The sequence below is a fragment of the Hemitrygon akajei genome, chromosome 25, assembly GCF_048418815.1.
Source record: "Hemitrygon akajei chromosome 25, sHemAka1.3, whole genome shotgun sequence".
NCBI classification, from domain to species: Eukaryota; Metazoa; Chordata; class Chondrichthyes; order Myliobatiformes; family Dasyatidae; genus Hemitrygon; species Hemitrygon akajei.
This window is the reverse complement of record NC_133148.1, coordinates 16,438,470-16,453,689: the sequence shown is the minus strand read 5'-3', so window position 1 is coordinate 16,453,689 and position 15,220 is coordinate 16,438,470. Positions and strand designations below refer to the sequence as shown.

General features: G+C 45.7%; 1 protein-coding gene across 1 annotated transcript; it reads left to right on the top strand.

The window, feature by feature from the left end:
- Window positions 1–12,158: 12,158 nt before the first annotated feature.
- Window positions 12,159–14,335, top strand: LOC140716380 (protein arginine N-methyltransferase 5-like). Its single transcript, XM_073029062.1, has one exon. It carries the CDS (start codon window positions 12,176–12,178, stop codon window positions 14,063–14,065), a length of 1,890 nt encoding a protein of 629 aa, XP_072885163.1. The 5' UTR covers window positions 12,159–12,175; the 3' UTR covers window positions 14,066–14,335.
- Window positions 14,336–15,220: the final 885 nt, after the last annotated feature.

The following is a 15,220-nucleotide window of genomic DNA, read 5'->3' as shown; positions in this document are numbered from 1 at the left end:
CCTCCACAGTCCCAGATTTAGGAAGTTTATTTATAGTAGAGATTTTGGAATTCGCCACTACAGTCCTGATGTTGGACCGCAATGAAAAGCCACTTTACAGGTTTGTGTTCGAATAATGCTCTATTATTTCCAGGTTTGGAATGCCTCTGTACAGTCCGGTAGTTGAATACCTAACTGCAGTCCTTGACTCTGAACGATTGTTTTTATTTGTGGAATAGGAATGTTGGGCCTGGAATTACCTCTGGAATTTCAGGGCTGGAATGTTGCTTTATAGTCCCAGAACTGTGATGATTGTTCTCTGAGGTTGGGATGTACCTCTGTGGATCTGAGATTGAAACCTCCTGCGACTGTTTTATACTGTTATGTCAAGTTTGACAATTCGGTCCATCAGTCTATACTAGCTCTCAGAGCAATCACATCAATCCTAATTCCCCTGCTTATTTCTCTCACCTATTCTTTCTTACATACCCATAGATTGTACCATGAATGTCCCACCGGCATCCATGCAAAAGGGCATTTACAGTGGTCAATTGACCATGTGACCAGCACAACCATTGATCAGATTTACATATGAGGAGTGTTTGATGGGTCTAGGGTGAAGTTTAGAACAATAAGGGGTGAATCTCATTGAAATCTATCAAATATCGAAAGGCCTACATAGAATCATCATGGGAAGAATGTTTTCAATGGTGGGGGGAGTCCAGGACCAGAGAGCACAGCCTCAGAACACAAGCATGTCCCTTAAAAACAGATGACCAGTCATTTCTTCAGGGTGGTGAATCTGTGGAATTCGAAGCTACAAATGGCTGTGGAGGGCAAGTCAGTGGGTATATTTAAAATGGAGGTCGATAGGTTCTGGATTAGTAAGGGTGTCAAAGGTTATGGTGAGAAACCAGGAGAATGTTGTTGAGAGGGTTAATAAGTCACCCGAGATCGAATGGCAAAGTAAATCCAATGGGCCAGATGGCCTCCTTCTGCTTCTATGTCTTGTACTCTAATAAGAGAGACGGGAATCAGAATCAGGTTTCATAACACTGGCATACGTTGTGAAAATTTGTTGTTATGCAGCAACAATACATTGCAATACATAATAAAAACTAAGTATATACATTATACAATAAGCCCCATGAGGTGGCACGGCAGCAGCGGCCTTTCAGACCTGGTCAATACCCGAAGCCTGGACTGACACCTTGCCCTACTGTCCTGTTTATTATTTATTGTAATGCCTGCACTGTTTTTGTGCACTTTATGCAGTCCAGTGTAGGTCTGTAGTCTAGTATAGCTTTCTCTGTGTTTTTTTTATCATGTAGTTCAGTCTAGTTTTTGTACTGTGTCATGTAAACCATGGGCCTGAAAAACGTTGTCTCATTTTTACTATGCACTGTACCAGCAGTTATGGTCGAAATGACAATAAAAGTTGACTTGACTTGAAGTATATACATTAAACAACGCACACAAAATGCTGGTGGTACACAGCAGGCCAGGCAGCATCTATAGGGAGAAGCACAGTCGACGTTTTGGGCCTAAAGGTCTTGGCCCGAAACGTCGACAGTGCTTCTCCTTATAGATGCTGCCTGGCCTGCTGTGTTCCACCAGCATTTTGTGTGTGTTGTTTGAATTTCCAGCATCTGCAGATTTCCTCCTGTTTGCTAGGTATGTACATTATATATTTAAAAGGTTAAGTGCAAAAAGAGAGAAAGATAACGGTAAGGTAGTGTTCATGGGTTCAATGTCCATTCAGAAATCTGATCACAGAGGGTAAGAAGCTATTCCTGAATCACTGAGTGTGTACCTCCTCTCTGATGGTAGCATTGGGAAGAGGGAATGTCCTGGGTGATGGCCGGGTCCTTAATGATGGATGTTGACTTAATGAGGCATCGCTCCTTAAAGGAGACTTGAGTGTTGGGGAGGCTAGTGCCCATGATGGAGCTGACCGAGTTCACAACTTTCTACGGCTTCCTTTAATCCTGTGCAGTAGACATGCCAGACGGTGATGCAGCCAGTTAGAATGATCTCCGCAGTACATCTGTAGAAATTTGCGAGTGTCTTTGGTGATATACCGAATCCCAACAAACTCCTATTGAAATATAGCTGCTGTCGTGCCTTCTCTGTAACTGCGTCAATATGGGCCCAGGACAGATTCTCAGAAATGCTGACACCCAGGAACTTGAAATTGCTCACCCTTTCCACTTCTGATTACTCGAAGAGGACTGGTGTGTATTCCCTCGTCTTACCCTTTCTAAAGCCCACAATCAATCGTTTGGTCTCACTGATGTTGAGTACAAGGTTGTTGCTGCAAAACCATTCAATCTGCTGATCTGCCTCATTCCTGTATGCCGTCTGAAATTCTGCCGACAATAATTATGTCATCAGCAAACAGATGGCAATTGAACTGTGCCTAGCCACATCGTCATGGATGTAGCGAGAGAAGAGCAGTGGGCTAAGCACACATCCTTGAGATGCGCCAGAGTTGGTTATCAGTGAGGTGGAGGGGTTATTTCTGATCTGCACAGATGGTGGTCTTCCGGTGAGGAAGTCGAGGATCCAGTTGAAGAGGGTGGTATAGAGGCTCAGGTTTTGGAGCTTTTTGATCAGAATTGTAGGAATGATTGTGTTAAACATTGAGCTGTGGTCAGCAAACAGTAGCCTGACGTAAGCATTTGTATTGTCCAGGTAATCCAACATCTTGAGAAGAGCAAATGAAATCGCTTCCACTGTAAGCCTATAGTTGTGATAAGCAAATTCTAGTGGGTCCAGGTCCTTGCTGAGGCCGGAGTCGATTCTAGCCGTAACCAACCTTGCCAAGCACTTCATCACCGTTGATGTAAGAACTACTGGGGGATAGTCATTAAAGCAGCTCACCCTGCTGTTCTTGGGCACTGGTATGATTGTTGCCCTTTTGAAGCAGTGGGAACTTCCGACTGCAGCAATGAGAGATTGAAAATGTCTTTGAACACACAGTTGTTCAAACAGTTGTTTGACACAGGTTTTCATAGCCCTACCTGCTACTCCATTGGGGCCTGTCGCCTTGCCAGGGTTCACTTTCTTGAAAGATGATCTGACGTAAGCCTCCAGGACAGAGATCACAGGGTCACTGGGTGCTGCAGTTTTATTCTTCCTTTCAAAGTTTGCATGAAAGGTGTTGAGCTCATCCGGGAATGAAGCATCACTGCCATTCATGACATTAGGTTTTGTTTTGTAAAAAACAATGGCCTGCAAACCCTGCATCTGATTCTCCCTGTAACATCAATCAGAATTGTTCTTTTGCTCTTAAGGTAGCCCTCTATACTTGGCCTTCCTGTAGAGTCCTGGATCACCAGACTTGAATGCCACAGATTTAACCCTCAGCAGGCTGCGAATCTCCTGGCTCATCTGGGGCTTTTGATTTGGGTATGTACGGTATGTTCTCAATGGGACGCACTCGTCCACGGAGGTTTTAATGAAGTCACTGCCAGCTGTCGCAAAGATAAATCCCTCAGTACTGTCCAGTCCACCGGCTCAAAGTAGTTCTGTAGGCGCTGCAATCTTCAGTATCTGCCAATACTCAGGGAGTAGAAGTACAGCCAGGCGATCAGATTTTCCAAACTGTGGGCATGGGATGGCATGGTATCTGTTCTTGATGGTGGTGTAGCAGTAACAGGAGCACAGGGGGTTTATAATATGATGCGTGCAGTGAAAAGATCAATTTGAAAGACTGATCAGCTATTGCAAAACCATGAATGTATTTTGTACAATATTATCAGACTCCGAATCAGGTTTATTAGCACCAGCATGTGGCGTGAAATTTGTTAACTTAGCAGCAGCAGTTCAATGCAATGCATAATCTAGCAGAGAGAGAGAAAAAAAATTAAAGAAAATAAAACATAATGATAAATAAACAAGTAAATCAATTACATGTATTGAATAGATTATTAAAATGTGCAAAAACAGAAATACAGTATATTAAAAAAGTGAGGTAGTGTCCAAAGCTTCAAAGTTCATTCAGGAATCAGGTGACTGAGGGGAAGAAGCTGTTCCTGAATCGCTGAGTGTGTGCCTTCAAGCTTCTCTATCTCCTGCCTGATGGTAACAGTAATATTATTAATATTATGTTATTATATTATTGCACATGCACAAAGAGCCACATATAAAATATGCTCACAGCACAAACCATTCCTGTAACCTCAGTGGCCCTTCTCTTGCTGTGATCCACTGGCACCCTGGTGAACACTACCCTCCGTGCTCTTGTTCGCATCAGACTGAGTGTTCACAAATACATTCCCCATACTTGAACTTGGAGAAAGGCGCCTGCTTGGGCACCACGCCAGTTTTCGGAGCCTGGCAAGAACTTCTGAGGGGTGGTATTGCTGGGCTGTCTCATGTGGAACAGGTTAAGTAAGTGCAGCAACAGCTCAGGATGGCCCGATTCTTTTCCAATATCTCATGGTCTTCTGGGGCTGAGAAGGAAAATGGATCAGCCATGGTGAAAGGGTGGAGTAGACTCGATGGGCCAAATGGCCTAATTCTGCCTCTATATCTTATGGAAACAAGCTCTTCAGCCTAACAGTCCATTCCAAACAAGATGTCCATCCAAGCTAGTCCTACTTGCCTGCATTTGGCCCCTATCCCTCAGCACTTTCCATTCCAGTACTTTTTAAATGTCGTTAATATACCTGCCTCAACCACTTCACTGAAAATTCATTATACAGTAGATTCCGAGGGAATTATACAGAGGGTTCCTGATGAAGGGTTTCGGCCCGAAACGTTGTCACTACCTCCTTCCATAGATGCTGTCTGGCTTGCTGAGTTCTGCCATCATTTTGTGTTTTTTTTTAATTCCCTCTGATTCTTGATTCCCCACCCCTAGGAAAAACACTGCATGAATTACTCATCTATAACCTTCATGATTTTATACACCTCCATGATATTACTCCTCTTCCTACGCTCTAATGAATAATGTCCTGGCCTGCTCAACCTCTCTCTGTACCTCAGTCTTTTGAGTCCTAGCGACATCTTCATAAGTCCATTCTGCACTCTTTCCACTCTTCTTATATCGCTTCTAGAGCAGGGTGACCAAAACGGAACAGAATATTCCAAAAGAAGCCTCGCCAATGTTTTGTACAGTCACGACCATAACATCTCAACTTCTTAACATTTGCCTGCATGGCAAATGCCTTCTTAACCACCCGTCTACTTGGTGATGCCACTTTCAGGAAACCATGTACTTGTACCCCTAGGTTCCTATATTCTACAACTCTCCAATACAATTACTGTGAAAGTCCTACCCTGATTTGTCCTGCCAAAATGTAACTCTTTGTATTTATGTGAATTAATCTCCATTTGCTTTTTCGCAGCCCACTTACACAGCTGAGCAAGAATCCACTGTAATTCTAGATAACCATCTTCACTGTTGACAACAACACTTACCATAGTGTCATCTGCAAGCTTACTAACTGTGCCTTGTACATTCTCATTCAAATTTTTGATATAAATGACAAGTAACAATGGGCCTAGCACTGACCCCTGAGGCACACCACTAGTCAAGGCCTCCAGTCTGAAAAACAACCTTCCATCATTTCCATCTGCTTCCAACCATCAAGCCAATTGTGATCCACATATCATCTAATCCAACTTTTCATAGCAACCTACCATGCAGGTCCTTATTGAAGTCCATACATAGCACACCTACCATCATGCTATCGTCGACCTTCTTGGTCATTTATTCCAAAAAAATCCAATCAAATTCATGAAATATGATCTCCCACAGACAAAGCAATGCTATGCCTAATTGACCCCTGTCTTTCCAAATGCATGTTATTGGAGTATAAAAGTATAAATTTTAACTATGAAGTCAGTTATTTGCTATGCATGTACTCAATTTAGTAGAATGAAATCTTAAGAATGTAGAAGACAATGGTGTGTTAATGAGAAGTAGCTAAGAGATGTAGATTAGAACATGATTAAGTCAATTGATAGAAACAATAGGGACATGATATACGTGCAGTACGTGTAATATGCAACTATAGATTGATTACATATGCTAATGCAACTGGACCAGGAGATTGCTATAAAAACTGCGGTGTCCGGAGGTCGGGGGGCAATCAGCGACTAGCTCAATGACTGTCTCAGCTTTGATTTGCAAATTAAAGTTTAACCCTTCTTGAAGAATCTTCTGCGTCTCTTGCTCATTTGTGAGGCATGAAAAACCACGACAATGTCTATCTTCATGCTCAGTGTTTTCTGCAGTAACTCGCCTTGCACTGATAACAGGCTTACTTGTCTATAGTTCCCAGATTTTCTTTAGAGTCCTTCTTAAGTAAAGGCACAGCTTTACCATCCTCTAGTCCTTTGGCAACTCACCTTTTGGGGCCATTTCTGGAGGCTGTCGCTCTCATCATCTCCTGGTGAATCTGATGAAAGCTTTGTGCCCCCTTTTTTATTAGGCTACACAAGGTCCAAGGTCAACTACCCATTTTGTTGTCAGAGAGAGATCTCCTACTGAGGAGAACTGTGCAACCATATAAAGAGGGAGGGAGACCACACTTTCCGCCACATTCAGCTGGAGGAGTGTTAGGTGTTTATCTAAGAAAGGATGTGTTGGCATTGGAGAAGATTGAGAGGAGGTTCACAAGAATGATTTTGGTATTGAAATGGTTAACATATGAGGAACGTTTGATGGCTCTGGGCTTGTACTCACTGAAGTTTGGAAGAGTGAGGGGAGGAGGAATCTCATTGAAGCCTATCGAATATTGAAAGACCTAGATAGAGTAGATGTGGAGCAGATGTTTCCTGTAGTGGGAGAGTCTAGGACCAGAGGAAAAGAGATGAGGAAGATTATAGCCAGTGGTTGGCAAGTCTGTAAATTTCATTGCCACAGTCAGCTGTGGAGGCCAAATCTGTCAGTATATTTAAAGTAGAGGTAGGCAGGTTCTTAATTAGTAAGTGTGTCTGAGTTTTTGGCGAGAAGGCAGGAGAATGGGGTTCAGAAGGTAAGAGTAGAAAAAATCCCCAGGACCTGACAGGGTATTCCCTCGGACCTTGAAGGAGACTAGTGTTGAAAATGCAGGGGCCCCGGCAGATATATTTAAAACGTTGGTATCTACAGGTGAGGTGCCCAAGGATTGGAGGATAGCTCATGTTATTCTGTTGTTTAAAAAAGGCTCTAAAAGTAGTCCGGGAAATTATAGGCCGGAAAGTTTGACGTCAGTAGTAGGTAAATTATTGGAAGGAGTGCTAAGAGATAGGATCTACAAGCATTTGGATAGACAGGGACTTATTAGGGAGAGTCAACACAGCTTTATGCGTGGTAGGTCATGTCTAACAAATCTATTAGAGTTTTTTGAGGAAGTTACCAGGAAAGTGGATGAAGGGAAGGCAGTGGATGTTGTCTACATGGACTTCAGTAAGGCCTTTGACAAGGTCCCACTTGGGAGGTTAGTTAGGAAGATTCAGTCGCTAGGAATACATGGTGAGGTATTAAATTGGATTAGACATTGGCTCAATGGGAGAAGTCAGAGAGTGGTAGTGGAGGATTGCTTCTCTGAGTGGAGGCCTCTGACTAGTGGTGTGCCACATGGATCAGTGCTGGGTCCATTGTTATTTGTCATCTATATCAATGATCTGGATGGTAATATGGTAAATTGGATCAGCAAATTTGCGGATGATACAAAGACTGGAGGTGTAGTGGACAGTGAGGAAGGTTTTCAAAGCTTGCAGAGAGATTTGGACTAGCTGGAAAAATGGCAGATGGAGTTTAATACAGACAAGTGTGAGGTATTGCACTTTGGAAGGACAAATGCAGTAGAACAGAGGGATCTGGGAATACAGATACTTAATTCCCTAAAAGTGGTGTCACAGGTAGATAGGGTCGTAAAGAGAGCTTTTGGTACATTGGCCTTTATAAATCAAAGTATTGAGTATAAGAGTTGGAATGTTATGGTGAGGTTGTAGAAGGCATTGGTGAGGCCGAATTTGAAGTAGTGTGTGCAGTTTTGGTCACCGAATTACAGGAAGGATATTAATAAGATTGAAAGAATGCAGAGAAGATTTACAAAGATGTTGCTGGGACTTGAGAAACTTAGTTACAGAGAAAGGTTGAATAGGTCCTAACCTATTCCCTGGAGTGTAGAAGAATGAGGAGAGATTTGATAGAGGTATATAAAATTATGATGGGTATAGATAGAGTGCATGCAAGCAGGCTTTTTCCACTGGAGGCTAGGGAAGAAAAAACCCAGAGGACATCAGTTAAGGGTGAAGGTGGAAAAGTTTAAAGGGAACATTAGTGGGGGCTTCTTCAGAGAGTGGTGGGAGTGTGGAATGAGCTGCCAGATGAAGTGGTAAATGCAGGCTCACTTTTAACATTTAAGAAAAACTTGGACAGGTACATGGATGAGAGGTGTATGGAGGGATATGGTCCAGGTGCAGGTCAGTGGGACTAGGCAGAAAAATGGTTTGGCACAGCCAAGAAGGGCCAAAAGGCCTGTTTCTGTGCTGTAATGTTCTATGGTTCTAAGGATAGTAAATCAGCTACAATTGAATGGCAGAGCAGACTTGATAGGCTGAATGGCCTAATTCTGCTCCTATGTCTTATGGTCTTAAGGAAAGAGTTAAATTTGATTCCCCCTTGGCATATGCTAAAAAAAAAGGTAGTTTCTGGGACAAAACTGTGTTAGCTTAGAAGTGTGACTGTTTCGAGGAAAGGAGTACAAGTCTACAGCCTTGAGAACAGAGAATGATGAATACATGTTCGTTTGGGGACGGACCGATCATTGTGCATGTGCAGGTACCAAATGGTGCCTTATCATGGACAAATGATAGTGTAAGGGGTTATGAAGGGTATAAAAAGGGGCAATTTCTTTGTGCAAGAGGGAATCTTCTCAGGCTGGGTCGCAACTGGTGCTAAGGGTTAGAGATGGTGAGAGAGAGAGATGAATGTTTGTCATATCTGTGTCCCCTCTGTCATTTTGCAGATCAGTTCATCAAGCGGATAAGTATTATTTTGTCTCTGTGCCACTACTTCATTAATCATTTATTTTTCTTTCTGTATTGTATGTTTTATATGACCCTTAATAAAGTGATTTCATGCGGCCTAACATAGTGCCTCCTTTTGTTTGCAAATACATTTATGAATACTCCTTGCTGAATCGGGGAAGAATATGGAATGCATTTGAAAAGATTTTCTTCACAGGAAATTGTGAGAGAGCACGTGGATCCAGGTGGTCTGCCAACACCAAGGAGCAGATGGTGCCCACACCCAAGTGAGCTGTCGCAGTGGTCCCCCTGGCCTGCCCAGCACCAGCCTTCCCACAGCAGCGTCAGCGGTACATTGCAGGACCCTGACGCAGCATGGGGGAAGGCTGGGGTTCACACCTGGTTTGGCTGAAGTTTTCGGCAGTAGTATTGCTTGGATAGAGAAAGAAACAGGTGTGGAGGGAGGAATGGTCAATGCTTAGTGTCTGCAGTTTTTCATCTGCTCCCTCTCTGTCTGCAGGCAATGGTGAGATTGCACAGATTACTATCAAGGAAGGATAATAATCATTTGCAAAATGCAAATGGAGAATGCTGATCACATCTTATAACTCTCTTGGTAATCACCCCAACCAACAGCTCCTTAGTGAAAACATTAAGATCAAAACAGAGGTGTGGGCCATTCAGCCCCTCATTACTGTACTACCATTCAATAAGATCACGGTTGACCATTTCAAGTCAAGTCAAGTCAAGTCACTTTATTGTCATTTCGACCATAACTGCTGGTAGAGTGCATAGTAAAAATGAGACAACGATTTTCAAGACCATGGTGTTACATGACACAGTACAAAAACTAGACTGAACTACGTAAGAAAAAAACAACACAGAGAAAGCTACACTAGACTACAGACCTACACAGGACTGCATAAAGTGCACAAAACCAGTGCAGGCATTACAATAAATAATAAACAGGACAATAGGGCAAGGTGTCAGTCCAGACTCAGGATATTGAGAAGTCTGATAGCTTGGGGGAAGAAACTGTTACATAGTCTGGTCGTGAGAGCCCAAATATTTCGGAGCCTTTTCCCAGACGGCAGGAGGATTTACAGAGGCTTTTGGGTGGGTCCCTGAATACGCAGGGAATGGTGGGATATAGATCATGTGCAGGTAGAAGTGAATTTGGTATTTTGTTTGTATTGTGAGCTCCAGGCCTGTTCCTGTGCTACACTGGTCTGTGTGTGGGAAGGGATTTGTTCAGTACTGCAGTCTATTGATTCACCTGCAAGCTTTCAATGAGCGGACTCAACTATTTCTGCTGTTAATCTTATTTGTTCTGTCATTTGTTTCTGCTATGGTTAACTATTCCCTCATTAATAGTTAATATTAACAGATGATTAATACTTTGATATTTTATCAACACATCTTTATGTCAAAGACAATTTGTCACGTTCTGATTTCACAGGAAGACTAACTAATGACCTGTTTGCTATGAAGTCATTTGTAACTTCACACCTCTGTCTGGATTGTTTTTTCCCCCTTCGGGCCATCAGATATTTTCCTGGGCTAGTCCCAGCCTCTCATTCCTTGGCGGGGTTCATCCAGCCACAAGTGAGGATGGAATGGGGATATTTTCAGCTCCAGTACTTGGTGAGAGTCCTTTGGTATCCCTTTCCCCTCTCTGAGTCAGCTGAACATTTAGCTGGAATTATTGTTAGCTTATTGGATTCATACAGGAAATGTAATGATGTGAACACTATTTTGGATAAGTGAAGAGCCACAGATGTTTCTCTCTTGGCATTCTTTGTTGCAAAGTGTTATTGTTGCTGAAGTCCAAGGCACCCATTCACTGTGGTTCTAGGCCTTACATGATTAAGCTTAGTAACATGTGCCCTGGGGTGGGAGTAGGAGCCAATGAGCATCGGGAAGGGCTGTGATTTTGATCTCAAGTGTTGGATTGGGCTTTGAGGGAGCAGGATGTCATCACTGGGGCAAGCATAACTGGCTGGCTGATGTTCAGGGCAGAGAATAAACAGGACTTGGATGCAGTGTATCAGATGGGCCTCAAGTGCTTCGAGACAGGTCACCTGCCTCATGGCTAGGAATGAATTCATCTGTCAATCAAGAGTCATTGTCCAACCATGAGGCCGGAACTAGGAGGCACCGGTGTAAGATGAGGAGGGATATTTTTAAAGTAGATTTGGAAGGTAGGTTTTTCATGTGGTTTGATGGAACCACTTGCCAGAGGAAGTGGTGTACGCAGATTTAATTACAATGTTGAAAGGGCATTGGGACAAGTAGGAAGGTATGGGTCAAATGCAGGCAAATAAGAGCAAGCACTGTGTCCAGCATGGATAAGATTCAAGATTGTTTAATGCTAGTCGGAGAAGAAGGCATTTGGCATGCCTGCCTCTATTGATCAGGCCACTGAGTACAGGCAATAGGACTTCGTGTTGCAACTGGACAAGTCATTGGCGACCACACTTGGAGTTTTCTGTCACCCGGCTATTGGAAAGGTTAGAAAATTTCCAGAAAAGATTCACAAGAATGTTACTACGATTACAGGACTTCAGTTAAAAGGTGAGGCAGTGATTTTTTCCCCCTGAAGCATATATATAGGAGACTGAGGGATGACTTGCTTCGCAGGTGGATTTATACCTGAGAGGCATAGATAAGATGAATAGATATGGTCTTTTCCCCAGAATAGTCCCCTCAAAAATAAAGGGACGTACGTTTAATGTAAGAGGGGAAAGGTTTAAAAAGGCCACAGGGAGCTGCTTTTTCTCACAGAGGATGCTGGATGTGATTTGGGCAGATACAGGAATAGAAAAGGATATAAACCAGACACAGGGAAATCGGTACTATATTCTCTATGATGCCGATCCTCTTCTCAAAGTTATTGCCTGAACTGATGAGCGCCTCCAGCATTTTCTGCTTATATTTCTCGGATCCGGCGTTCGCCGTTTCGGCTCTTTTCATGTTAGTGGGAGGGATTTATTCCTTGAGGACGACGTTGATTGGCTAAGAGACTTCAGCACGTTGTTGATTGACGGACGTCGCAGCCGCCCGTCGCTGATTGGTGGAGTCTGTCGCCCGCCGCCGATTACTGGGTCTGCCGTTGTCTGCCACTGATTGGTGGAGACTCGTGCTCTCGCCGCTGATTGGTAGTGTTTGCGCCGACCCCTGCAGTTTATTGGTGGACCACGGCACCGGGTAACTCCTCCGGTTGAAGATGGCGGCAGGGACGCGTGTGTCGAGTGGTCGCGATGTGAATGCAGTTCCAGACGTCGGGGAGAGTCTGGGTACAGCGGGTGGGCAGGGATTCGATTTCCTCTGCATGCCCATCGTGCACCCCCGCTTCAGGAGGGAGTTCTGCGCGGGGCCGGCGAAGGACCGGCCGGCGGCCCTGACCCGCTCCGATCTGTTGCTGTCTGGCCGGGACTGGAACACGCTGATCGTGGGCAAGCTGTCGCCATGGATACAGGCGGACTCGGAGGACGAGCAGGTGAGGAGAAACTCGGAGGAGGCCCTGCTGCAGGAGCTGAACTTTGCGGCCTACCTCGGTGTCCCCGCGTTCCTGCTGCCGCTGCGGCAGATGAACAACAGTAACCTGGCAAGGGTGCTGATCAACCACCTGCTGACCGGACACCATTCCACTGTGTTCTGGATCCGGGTGCCGCTCATCTCCTGGGAGGACATGCGGGAGGACCTAGTGGAGAATGACCCGGTGGTGCGCTCGGAGGACTGCAGCGAGGAGGAGACGACCTGGCTGTGGTGGCACCATTTCCGCTCCTTGTGCGACTACAACAAGAGGATCGCGCTGGCCCTAGAGGTCGGGCCGGACCTGCCGTCCGACGCTGTCATCGACCGCTGGCTCGGGGAGCCCATCAAGGCGGCCGTGCTGCCCACCAGCATCTTCCTGACCAACAAGAAGGGCTTCCCCGTCCTGTCCAAGATGCATCAGAACCTGATCTACCGGTTCTTTAAGCTGGAGGTGCAGTTCGTGATCACCGGGTCAAACCGTCACTCGGATAAGGAGTTCCGCTCCTACCTGCAGTACCTCGAATATCTCAACCAGCACCGACCCCCACCCAACTCGTACGAAGCCTACGCCAAGGGCTACGAAGACTACCTGCAGTGCCCGCTACAGCCCCTCATGGATAACTTGGAGTCTCAGACCTACGAGATTTTCGAGAAAGACCCGATCAAATACTCGCAGTACCAACAGGCCGTCTACAGGTGTCTGCTGGACAGAATCCCAGAGAGTGAGAAGGACACAAACGTTCATATCCTGATGGTTCTGGGAGCGGGCCGGGGCCCGCTGGTCAATGCCTCTCTGCGGGCTGCCCGGCAGGCTGACCGGAAGATTAAGGTGTTCGCCATTGAGAAGAACATCAACGCCGTCGTCACGCTTCAGAACTGGAAGTATGAGGAGTGGGGGGACCAGGTGACGGTGGTCTCCTCGGATATGAGGGAATGGCAGGCGCCCGTGAAGGCGGACATCATCGTGAGCGAGCTGCTGGGCTCCTTCGGAGACAACGAGCTGTCGCCCGAATGCCTGGATGGAGCGCAGAGGTTCCTGAAGGAGGACGGAGTCAGCATACCCAGTGAGTATACCTCTTTCCTCGCTCCCATCTCCTCCTCCAAGCTTTACAACGAGGTGCGCGCCAGCAGAGAGAAGGATCGAGACCCGGAGGCTCAGTTTGAGATGCCCTATGTGGTTCGGCTGCACAATTTCCACCAGCTGGCTGCTCCGCGGCCCTGCTTCACTTTCACACACCCGAACCCGGGTGTCTTCAACAACAACCGCTACAAGTGCCTGGAGTTTGACATCAAGCTGAATACAGTGCTGCACGGGTTTGCCGGCTACTTTGAGACCGTCCTGTACAAGGAGGTGACGCTGAGCATCCGCCCAGAGACTCACTCGCCGGGCATGTACTCCTGGTTCCCCATCCTCTTCCCCCTGAAGCAACCCATTCCAGTGAAGGCAGGGGAGACGGTGTGCGCCCGCTTCTGGAGGTGTGCCAATCCCAAGAAGGTGTGGTACGAGTGGGCAGTGACCTCGCCAGAGTGTTCTGCCATCCACAACCCTACTGGCAGATCGTACACCATTGGCCTGTGAGGTGGTGCCCGTTGGCAGTTTTGGACGTGTTCCACTTGTACTTGTGTGCATGTTCAATAGGTGGGGCAGCTGACAAGGATTGGCTCCCATCTCGTGCTGCTGAACTCTGATATGTGTCAAGGGGTCAAACTGATGTGTCTACCAGTGCTGGAGGGTGGGTGGGAAGATAAAATGGGAGGGTTCTGCAGGGGTTTGATGTCTCTCTGGCTCCCGTTTGGGGATATGTGATTCTAAATTGTGTTACTGACATTAAATTGGTTTTGCTGCAAAGCTCTTTAAAGTCTTTAAATCCAGAAGTAAAAGGGGCAGCACAGTGCGTTGCTGCTTCATGCCATGTTTGATTTGGCCTGCAATGCCACTTGGAATTTATCCATTCCACGTGGATTTCCCAGGTACTCTGATTTCCTCCTGTATCCCGAAGAAAGCAAGTTGTCGTTCCCGTGGCGCATCGGCAGCAACCTTGCCGTTTCTTTACCATTTTTGTCTTTTTTTTTAAACGAGGCTGAGTTGCCAGCTCGACGCACAACCCAGCCCAGATGGGAAACATGCAAAGGAGCCGGCCAGAATCGAACCCGGGGCCACTCACCTCAAAGTCCAGTGCGGATGCTACCACACCACTGGCTGGCAGAGAGTAGGTAAATTGGTTACCGTAAATTACCTCTAACATAGATGGGTGATAGGAGAATCTGGGTGGAAATGATGACGTCTGTAAGAGACGTGGTTGCGGGGAAACAGCTGGGGAGTTGGGATTGCTCTGTTAGCTGGTATAGACTCAGTGCATTAAATGGCCTTCTAAACACGAGCTAAATGTACCACAGATGTGTCTGGCCAGGTCTTTTATATCGATCACAAATAAAACTGCAGCTGCTGGAATGAGGAGTAGAATAGAAATTGCTAGAAGAGAGTCACTTTCACAGTGTCTGTGGAAAGAGGAACCAGAGACTCTTCCTCATAACTGCGGGAGCTTGGAAATTTTTATTTTTGGTCATGCAAGCTCACCTCGCACTGTCCAGGGTAGTACATGGGCTTCTTTTGCGTTGAGAGGGAGCAGTCTGGGTTTGGGCTCCATTGTTGGAGCTCTGCTTGGAAAATTCTCTCAAGGAACTGAAATCAGAAGCAAAGCAAAATGAACAGGCTGTCCAGTTCTGCCATTTA